Genomic DNA, 10,814 nt, shown 5'->3' on the forward strand with positions numbered 1-10,814 from the left:
GTCCTTGTGGGTCTCCCCACCGTGCCTCGGAGAGCACGTTAAGCCGTCGGTCCCGGTTGTTATCATGTACACCTGATAGCGATCGTTACTCATAGTAGGGAATATATTCGCTAACTCGCATTGGAGCAGCGTGGTGGATTAAGCTCTGATCCTTCTCCTACATGAAGAAAGAGGCCTATGCCCAGTAGTGAGATATTACAGGCTGAAGCGATGAATGATTTATTTTCTTGAAAATCATAATAATGTGATTCTTTTAAATAAAATTAAACAAGTATTTTTAAACGAGTCCTCCCGACGTGTCGGTCTCTGTATGAACTTGGATAAGACGAAAGTTATGTTTAACAACCAAGTCATACCGATACCGGTATCGGTCGATGGTACCCTTCTCGAGGTTGTTCAGGATTATATTTACCTAGGCCATACTATCCAACTAGGCCGCAACAACTTCGAGAAGGAGGCCGATAGGAGGATTCGGTTGGGCTGGGCGGCGTTTGGCAGACTCCGTCGAGTCTTCACTTCGAAGATTCCGCAATGCTTGAAGACAAAAGTTTTCGAGCAATGCGTCCTGCCTGTGTTAACATACGGAGCCGAGACGTGGACACTGACCAAGGGACTGGTCCACAAGTTTAAAGTCGCTCAACGTGCAATGGAACGGGCTATGCTTGGGGTCTCTCTCAAAGACAGGATTAGAAATGAGACTATCCGCGAGAGAACGAAAGTAACCGACATAGCCCACAGAATTAGCAAGTTGAAGTGGCAGTGGGCTGGTCATCTGTGTCGCAGGACCGATGGCCGTTGGAGTAGACGGGTCCTAGAGTGGAGACCACGTCTTGGCAAACGCAGTGTGGGACGTCCTCCGGCCCGTTGGACCGACGATCTACGTAAGATTGCCGGTATAGGCTGGATGAGGATTGCGGAAGACCGGGATATGTGGCGCGAACTTGGGGAGGCCTATGTCCAGCAGTGGACTGCGATAGGCTGAAGTGAAGTATTTTTAATTTTTTGAATATGAGTGTTCCCCTAAAATCATTAAATTGACGATTTTTTGATACTGTCGTCTTGCCTATTGTACGGGTTGTTGTCGTGTGCGCGCAAGCATGACGCTGAAATAGGACAAGTGAGCGTACACGTGTATGTGAAATGGTTTGTTGGCGTGAGTGTGCATACGTGTGTATAATAAACGGTCTGTTCCCTTGCCAACGTACACAAGTACATTATACGGCTTTTTAACAACCGACGCAAAAAGATGTGCCTTATAAGTTTGACGCTAATGTTTGTCTGTGTGTATCTTTCTGTCTTTATTATTACTCTTTTATGCCAAGGGTTTTTTTTGTTAAGGAAATAGTGTGTCCTAGAATAATATGATTGTGCTTGCGCAGGCACGACGCTGGAGCAAGACATGTGCGTGTTCGCGGGCGGCGGCGGCGCGGAGCTGGCGGACGTGCGCCTGCGCGTGGCGGGCGCGCTGCGGCCGGCGCACCGCTCCATCCTCGCCGCGCGCGCCGCCTACTTCGAGGCCATGTTCCGCTCCTTCTCGCCGCAGGACAACGTCGTCAACGTGAGCCCTCTACATCTATACAGGCGCGTGGGGGCGCGCTGCGGCCGGCGCACCGCTCCATCCTCGCCGCGCGCGCCGCCTACTTCGAGGCCATGTTCCGCTCCTTCTCGCCGCAGGACAACGTCGTCAACGTGAGCCCTCTACATCTATACAGGCGCGTGGGGGCGCGCTGCGGCCGGCGCACCGCTCCATCCTCGCCGCGCGCGCCGCCTACTTCGAGGCCATGTTCCGCTCCGTCTCGCCGCAGGACAACGTCGTCAACGTGAGCCCTCTACATCTATACAGGCGCGTGGGGGCGCGCTGCGGCCGGCGCACCGCTCCATCCTCGCCGCGCGCGCCGCCTACTTCGAGGCCATGTTCCGCTCCTTCTCGCCGCAGGACAACGTCGTCAACGTGAGCCCTCTACATCTATACAGGCGCGTGGGGGCGCGCTGCGGCCGGCGCACCGCTCCATCCTCGCCGCGCGCGCCGCCTACTTCGAGGCCATGTTCCGCTCCTTCTCGCCGCAGGACAACGTCGTCAACGTGAGCCCTCTACATCTATACAGGCGCGTGGGGGCGCGCTGCGGCCGGCGCACCGCTCCATCCTCGCCGCGCGCGCCGCCTACTTCGAGGCCATGTTCCGCTCCTTCTCGCCGCAGGACAACGTCGTCAACGTGAGCCCTCTACATCTATACAGGCGCGTGGGGGCGCGCTGCGGCCGGCGCACCGCTCCATCCTCGCCGCGCGCGCCGCCTACTTCGAGGCCATGTTCCGCTCCGACACAACACTGCTTGAGAGCAGTATTATTTAGCTGTGATGTAGCCCCAGCTGAGTTGCTCCAAATTTTGAGCAAAATAGTTCCTGATGCTGGGTGCTCCATGAAATTTCATGACTCTACAACATTTAATTTCTTTGTCCTCCAACCCCCCTGAGCAGACTGAAGGTACTGACCCTTACCACAGGAACGCAACATTACTTGAGAGCTGTACATATTATATTCATTTCTATATCATATTAATTTATATTTCATAAAAAATATTATCTTTAGAAAGAAATTCTGAGATGAAGCAAGCTGTTTATGGCAATTTAAACTCCAAGAAACTAAATATTGAATCATTTCGTAAAATACGTTTTCAGATTCAAATATGCGACACGGTACCATCTGAAGAGGCGTTCGATTCACTGCTGAGGTATATTTACTACGGCGATACCAACATGCCCACAGAAGACTCTTTGTACCTGTTCCAAGCACCTATATATTATGGTAATATTTATTTTCTATGATTACAGTAAATTTTGTAAAAATAACATTTGATAAACAAAAGTATGGGCTCTCTTTAAACAGAAAGTGATTGCTGCTACATTAAATTTTAACCTGATTTTTCTAAATATGTTACCGTATTTTATCACCATCTAAATTGTAAATGATTTTATTGTTCCATTATATTTCACAATTTTTCTACACTTCTGTTATAGTTTAACAAGTAATACCCAAAGTAGCAATTTTACCTACTTAAAGTCTAATCTTGATCCAGATGAAATTCTTTTCAATTAATTTCAATTTATTTATTATTACTCATATTACATTATACATAACATAACAATGTTGAAGAACAAACAAGAATCCTGCAAGGGCGCGGCAAATTTTACATTTCAAATTTTTTAAATAATTATAACTTAACCTAATTCAAATACCAAGCTCTTTCAGCTTTTTTTTTAATTTACAAATTTAAACTAGTGCTAATCAAACACCTAATAGTTACTTCGCGTTTGTGGTTACGGCAGTAAAGAATATAGCCACCCCCCTCTCTTCCCGTGGGTGTCGTAAGGATAACACAGTTCCACTACCACCTTGGAACTTAAAAAGCCGACCTATGGCGGGATAACCATCCAACTGCTGGCTTTGAAATGCACAGGCCGAAGACACAGCCAGCCCTGGGGTCACCAACCCGCGTGCCCAGCGTGGTGACTATGAGCAAAATACATGAGTTCACGCCATTTTTGGCCTATGTCCAGCAGTGGACTGCAATAGGCTGAAGTGTGTGAGTGTATCATGTCAATGGGCCAAGAGGTCAAGTAAATAAAACAAAACTTACACAATTCAGCAAAATCATTCTTAACTTTCAATATTAAGATTGTTGCAACTAAATTAAATTATTCTGTTAAAAAAATGCATAATATACATAATAAAATTAAAGATTCTCAATTCTATATAATTTCTATATTTATTCATAATTACATACACATTTGACTTTTTCATTTAAAAATATTTTAATAAATTTAGGTTTCACAAATAACCGTCTCCAAGTATTCTGCAAGCATAATCTGCAAAGCAATGTTTCACCGGAAAATGTCTTAGCAATATTACAAGCTGCTGACAGAATGCGAGCTGCTGACATCAAGGAGTATGCTCTTAAGATGATAGTCCATCATTTCGACTTGGTAAGTAGATTCAAGGCTATTGACATATTTAAAATTAATATGAGCTATAAATATTCAAAACTTTTCACAAAAATTACCAGATTTGTTGAAATTATTGATTGTCTTTGATTCCAGTATATTTTCATATGTAGTTTTTTTTTTTTGTATTTCATAATATAAGAACCACTTTTACAAAAAAAAACAACTGCGTATACATTAATAGTTGATGTTAAATTTAAAATGTACATACACATTTATTATGAACTTTTCAAATTATTTAGTGTTTTCAGTTTCTTCGTTTTTCTTTTTTATTATCAACTGTTACAATTTTTATTTGTTCAACGACCCGCGATGGGTTTTAATGGCGATTAATGTGACAAAAATTATTTTTAGGTGGCCCGTCAAGACGCAATAAAGAATCTCGCTCAACCTTTATTAGTGGACATTATTTGGGCGCTTGCTGAAGAACAACGTTTCGACACACCTCTACCCCTTCAACCCCGGTCCCTCCCCTCATCTTCGTCGGCAGACACTCTAACAGATGACCCTGATTACATACGCCACAGATCAGGCAAATAAAAACTATGTAGAAACTGTATTCAACAAGAAATCTCAACTTTTATCAGTAATAAACTACATTGATTGACAATACTTGTGTGCATATTGAGGAGAACGTATGATGTTGACGCTCAATACACAAAACTATTGAAATTATGTGTGTCGAGTTTAGGTAGAAACAAAACTAACTCCATCATTATTTGTAACTGTTTAGTAAATGGTGCTTGATTAAAATCTGACTAGTATTGATATGTTACTACATTACCAAAGATCATATGTCATTTTAATTTATAAAGACTGTTTATTCTGATAAATTCTTGTTAAGGAATATTGAATAAGTATTATATATAGTGAGAATTGTATTAGAGAATTAATTTTTAACAAATACGCTAATAAAGCTGAATGTGAAATTTCCAATCATGTCGATGATTTTGATAAATTTATACATATATTTTTAATTTTACTATTATAATCAAAGCACTTATGTCACATATTATGTACGGTAACTCAGCGATCTACGAATAAACACACGCATACATTACGACGCCTTTCGGCCAAGTTATTCGGATACTGCGCTCTCCACCCCGCGTGTTTCATGACATTTTTGAATTACAATCTAACAAATCGCCTAATGGAAACTGACTTAAATTGAAGTATGTTTTTCTATGGTTACAAATGGTAGTAAACATTATACTCCATGCCTACAATAAGAATTTCGGATTTTTTTTATAAAATATCTGTTATTCCAAAATAGTAGTTCATTACATGACACAACTATAAACTTTAAGTTCTTTTGCATTATCTAAAACCATTAAATATTATTCCACCTTGAGTTTTTTGTAAATTATATCGAAAAAAATTACATCGTACCGAGACATCTGTATTTAGTACGAAAAACAACTGAGTTACCCTAAATATGAGAATAAATATAATAAGAGATTACTTTAAAGATGACGAACTTTTAGACATTAAAAATTAGAATGACACATTTACACAAATTATTTTAATTTTGCTTACCTATAAGTATTTCCTCGACTTTTTTTATGTACGATTTTTGATCTGTAAGTAGTATTTTGAATGAAAATAGTGAAAAATATTATAATTTGACAAACTTATCAAAAGTAACTAATTTTTTAGGTATATATGAAAAACTGTTGACAAATAATGGAATATAATTGTAATTGTGTAAAAAATTGCATGATATACTAAAGAATGTCTCTAGTTCTAGGTCTAGTCTATGTATAGATTGGCAATGAAACAATTTTGTAAATTAGTATAATTTAATCATGTTAATATAACTAAACAATTAATCAGTTACAACAGTTTTTTTTATTCATACTTGTGCTTGATGTCCTTCCATAGTTTCTGAAAAAATAAAATTTAATTGTTAAAAATTAATCCAATGAAATACATAATTTCTACCAATTTATTTGATTATAGTTTTTCAGATCTTTTACCAAATTACAATAAAATGAGAATTTTACAGTAACCAGTGGTCCACGGGCCACCAGTGGTCCACGGGCCACTAGTGGTCCCTGAAAGTGGGAATAAATATTTATTCTATACTAGCGATCCACCCCGGCTTCGCACAGTTGCAAAAACTATCAGTGTTCCTCTACTATATTGTGCATGTACTATTCATTATGCATCAAAATCCGTTGCGTAATTTTAAAGATCTAAGCATACAGACAGCGGGAAGCGACTGTTTTATACTATGTAATGATTTTACCCCAAAACAATTGGTGGTCCGGGGCAAAAGATACATTTTGACAAACAGTCTCTCATCTACAAAAGGTTAAGAGGCACTGGTTTAGGATGTAAATTACAAAACTTGTCGGCTACATTATTCAACAATTATACCTGACTACATAGGAAAGTAAACTTTTTTTTCTTAAATAGAGACAGACAGATAATACTATTTTTTTGGGAATTTATATTACACTAGCTTTTTCCTTCACCTGCATCTGTATTATTGTCGTGTGTTTGAGGCTTTTATGAACCTTTCACTGAAAGTCCCATCAAAATCAGTACAGTAATTTCGAAGATTTCTCTAGAAAAACGGACTAACAATCAACACAAAATATCAATACATAGGGCTCACTTACATCACTTGAACCTATGTACAAAGTTTCAAATGGATCCTTTGAAGAAATAACAAAAATTATACAACTTTGTACCTCGAATTTCACACCTTAGAGTTCTAAAAACTCTCTAAGTGTTGCCCTACATTGCCAAGAAAGATATATGCCATATTTCAGCTTTTTGAGCCCAGTAGTTTCAGCTGTTATTTGTCAGTCACTCGGTAAGAGTTTTTTTATAATTGTATAAGAATGTACTTGAAGTGCAGTTTTAAATTGAAAATTACCTCTTTAATTATAGATATACGAAGTGCGTTAATAATAAAATTATATAATAAAATATTTATATTAAACTATATTAACGTATAATACCTAGGATAAAAACTGATCATCAATAACCTCAAATATAATTTTTTATATCGAAAATGGCGAAATTGATGGACAGTTACATATAATCTACCTATTATTTTAAAAAATACCCCATTATAAATAAAACCTTAATTGACTAGACAAAATAGGTTGAAATAGAAATTACATAACAACTACTTACTCCCTTATTTACGCTCTCAAAAATCGTAACTGATATCAATTCGAAGGTTCTTTCAAAGAAGAATGTTCCACCCGCAACAGCAACAGCAAAAGTTGAGGTTCTTTTGAACACATTGCGGTTCAAAGTAGACCACAGCGACATTTTGCAGTTTTTATCGAGTGTTGGATTTTCCGAATCCGCACTATACGCTAGTTTTCACGTCAATAAATGACAGATGACACCAACAGAAAATGACAGCAGTTTAGGAGTTTTAGGTTTAGGCTAGGGATAGGCTAGGGTTTTTTTTTTTTTTTTTTTTTTTTTTTTTCAATTGGCAATTCTCGTACATAGTACATTTGCCATTATCAAACGGGAGAAATTTTTATATGTATTTAAAGGAACGGGACATGAACGGGAGGAGCTAAATTTAGGAATCATTCAGGGCAGGAATAGGTATAGGATATTTGTGACATATAGATAATAAATATATAAAATAATAAAATATACATTCAAATATATTACCTATAAACCAGATAATGCCAGATACATATTTAATGTGATAAATATTTAAATTTCTACATTATTAATAATTATATAATCTGAAATTATTTTATATATGTAATATTTTTTTATAAATAAAAGACAAGAAATTGAGGTTGGAAAAGGGATATGATATGCTAGTAAGGATTTCAGGAAATAGATACGATTATAAAGAGGACAAGAAAAGAAAAAATGATTTGCATCGCCTGTTTCACAACCACACAAACAAGAAGAGTCGTTAGTAATTTTAAGCTTAGCAAGATGAGCAGGTGTACAAGTATGGCCAAGTCTCAATCTTGAAATGATACTAGAGCACCTCCTATTAAAATTCATTGAGAAGAACCATGGTTTTGATGGAATATCAGGCTGAAGAGAGTAATAATAATTACCCTTTTCTTTACTACTTTTTTCCCATAACGTTTTCCAAGATGTGTCAAGATCGAGTTTAGGTATTGATAACAAATCTGAGCAGTAAATCTTATACGGAACAAGGTCACCACATGAAATCGCTTCATTAGCAAGAGCGTCTGCAATAACATTTCCTTGGATTCCAGAATGACCAGGAATCCAAGAAAATTTAATATTATAATTTTTTGATAAGCATATAGATAGAAGTTTTCTTATATCGAATACTATGGGATTGTGCTGCTTAATTTTAAACGGGTTCTTTTCTAATGCTTGTAAAGAACTAAGTGAATCACTAAAAATTATTGAGTTATTGAGCTTAGCTAATAATATATATTCTAAGGCTTTGAAGATACCAAAGCACTCTCCAGAAAAAACAGAAGATTCTGGTGGGAATTTTACCTTCTGTACAATATTATACTGACAGTGAATGATTCCTACACCTACAGTACCGTTAGCATCATGTTTTGAAGCATCAGTAAATATAAGATGGAAGTTTTTAAATTTTTTGTTAATAATTGTATTAAATTTTTCGTTAGCTATTAAAAAGTCCGACTTAGATATACCCATATTCAATATTTGTGGCGATAGAATGAGAGATTCGTAAGGACAAGAAAACAAAGGTAGCATGTTAGATTGATGTAAAGGTGCAGAAAGAGATTTGAACTTATAATAGCTGTTGACTAAATATGGATTGGATTTATGAGTCCAGTACGGTGAATTCGACACAAAGGAAGCTAAAAGATGAAGTTTTTCAATAAGGGGATGATTGGTAAGCTGTAGACGGCGAAAAAGAAATTTATCAGACAAATACTGACGTCGTAATTGTAACGGGGGATCGCAGCACTCGATTTGTAAAGCGTTAATTGGGCTAGACTTCATTGCTCCACAAATTATTCTTAAGCATTTATTTTGAATTTTGTTCAACATTTTAAATCCAGAAAGAAGACCCGGTTCTAATAAGAATGAACCATATTCCATGACACTCCGTATGAGAGCATTATACACAAGTTTCAAATAAAAAGGATGTGCACCCCACCAAATTCCTGCTAAACACCTTATGATGTTAATTATTTTTTCACACTTACTGGCGATAAAATTGCAATGAGAGATGCCTGTAAGTTTATTGTCTAAAATAACGCCTAAAAATTTAAAATCTTGTTTTTGTGGTATAATGGTCTCATCGTAAAAAACGTGAATTGGAGTGGTTGATCGCATACGGGAGAATAAAACTACTGAACTTTTAGATGGGGACAAAATTAGACCATGATCATCAAGCCATTTTTTTAAATATTGATGAGATGTCGTTAACTCTGTACATGCTAATTCAATGTTTTTACTTTTTACATATAATAATAAATCATCAGCATATTGCAAAACCTCAATCTTTCTATCGATATTTAAGTCTAGATCATATGTGTATAAATTATACAATATGGGGCTCAAAACGGATCCTTGCGGAAGACCTTTAGAAAGAACTCTAGAATATTTTTGATCGCCGTCAATAAGAAAAATCGATCTATCATTAAGCATATTTATAATAAAACAAATAATTTTTTTGGGGATCTGTAGGTGTATAAGTTTTTGTTTGAGAATTGGGATCACCACATTGTCATATGCATTAGATAAATCCAAAAATGCTGCAATGACAAAATTATTAACAGAAAATGCTAGCCTGATATCAGTTGTAAGTAAACTAATATTATCTATGGAGCTTCTGTTTCGTCGAAAACCAAATTGAGATGCTGAGAGCAAACCGTTGCTTTCGACGTACCATTCGAGACGATTCTTAATTAATTGTTCGCAGATTTTTAGGAGAACAGATGAAAGGGCAATAGGACGATAGGATAAAGCAGAAGAAGGATCTTTATTAGGTTTTAATATTGGAATTATGATTTGTGATTTCCAATTTGAAGGAATGTGACCAGATTGAAAAATAGAATTTATCAAATTTAAATAAAATGTCAAGCCTATGTCATTTAAATGAGTAATGAATGAATAATAAATTCCATCTAGTCCAGGTGCAGAATCTGATGTATGTTCTAAAACGTTCTTTAATTCCGACATTGAAAAGGGAGAGTTTAATTCAGATGATTCGTTGTAAAAGGCATCATAATCGTTTAAGTTATCTTCACAGAAATTAACAGTTGGGGGAGAAATTCTATCAAGAAAATCGTCTATTAGAAAAGATGGAAAAGTTGGAGATGAGGAGGTATTATAAGCTGATCTGAATCTTCTAATGTTATTCCAAACAGCGGATGGGGGAGTATTGGGAGATAGAGATGCACAAAATTTTTGCCAACTGTCTCTTTTTTTTCTTTTAAAAAGTAATTTTGTTTTGTTAGTAATCTCCTTTAGTGATAAGAGGTTCTCTATGGTCATATTATTATTAAATATTTTTTCGGCATTTTTTCTTTTATTTAAAAATTCTTTACATTCGACATCCCACCATGGAGGACTTGGAATATATGAGCCCCCATGTTTTTTATTAAATACTTCATTAGCACTCTCAGTTAATGCATCCAAAAAAATTTGTGCATAACAAGAATCACTAATATTTTCTGATATTTTCTGATTAAGTTTTAAGTCCACATTATTACTGAATTGAATCCAGGTATCAGAACTGGCTTTAGATATATTGAATCTAGGAGGTAGTTTTTTACAGTTTTTAATTAGTTTACCAAGAGGAAATGAGGTTACAATGGGATAGTGGTCACTTCCGAATGTTGATGATAAAACAGTAC

General features: G+C 36.7%; 2 protein-coding genes and 1 long non-coding RNA gene across 3 annotated transcripts in view; 2 read left to right on the plus strand and 1 right to left on the minus strand.

Annotated features, from left to right (window-relative positions):
• The window catches only part of LOC123663736 (leucine-zipper-like transcriptional regulator 1 homolog), a 27,250-nt gene extending 21,415 nt beyond the window's left edge, over nt 1-5,835 (plus strand). The window contains exons 13-16 of the mRNA XM_045598402.1: nt 1,380-1,558; nt 2,677-2,803; nt 3,824-3,981; nt 4,354-5,835. Of these exons, the coding sequence (XP_045454358.1) occupies nt 1,380-1,558; nt 2,677-2,803; nt 3,824-3,981; nt 4,354-4,539 (650 nt within the window). The 3' untranslated portion in view covers nt 4,540-5,835. The remainder of the gene's footprint in view (nt 1-1,379; nt 1,559-2,676; nt 2,804-3,823; nt 3,982-4,353) is intronic.
• LOC123663738 (cytochrome b-c1 complex subunit 9) lies at nt 5,785-7,396 on the minus strand. The gene is made up of 2 exons (XM_045598403.1): nt 7,147-7,396; nt 5,785-5,883 (listed from the first exon to the last, which is right to left on the minus strand). Exons 1-2 carry the CDS (start codon nt 7,285-7,287, stop codon nt 5,848-5,850), a joined length of 177 nt encoding a protein of 58 aa, XP_045454359.1. The 5' UTR covers nt 7,288-7,396; the 3' UTR covers nt 5,785-5,847.
• Nucleotides 7,397-10,042: 2,646 nt separating this feature from the next.
• On the plus strand, nt 10,043-10,477 carry LOC123663739. The gene is made up of 2 exons (XR_006744696.1): nt 10,043-10,105; nt 10,208-10,477. It is a non-coding gene; the product is annotated as an uncharacterized LOC123663739 (long non-coding RNA).
• Nucleotides 10,478-10,814: the final 337 nt, after the last annotated feature.

Source organism: Melitaea cinxia, chromosome 20, assembly GCF_905220565.1.
Source record: "Melitaea cinxia chromosome 20, ilMelCinx1.1, whole genome shotgun sequence".
Lineage (NCBI taxonomy): Eukaryota > Metazoa > Arthropoda > Insecta > Lepidoptera > Nymphalidae > Melitaea > Melitaea cinxia.

Coding starts and splice junctions, on each gene's coding strand:
- LOC123663738 (XM_045598403.1), bottom strand. CDS start 7,287: ATGTCGCTGTGGTCTACTTTGAACCGCAATGTGTTCAAAAGAACCTCA. Junction 5,884..7,146: donor TTGAGAGCGTAAATAAGGGA/GTAAGTAGTTGT, acceptor TTATTTTTTCAG/AAACTATGGAAGGACATCAA.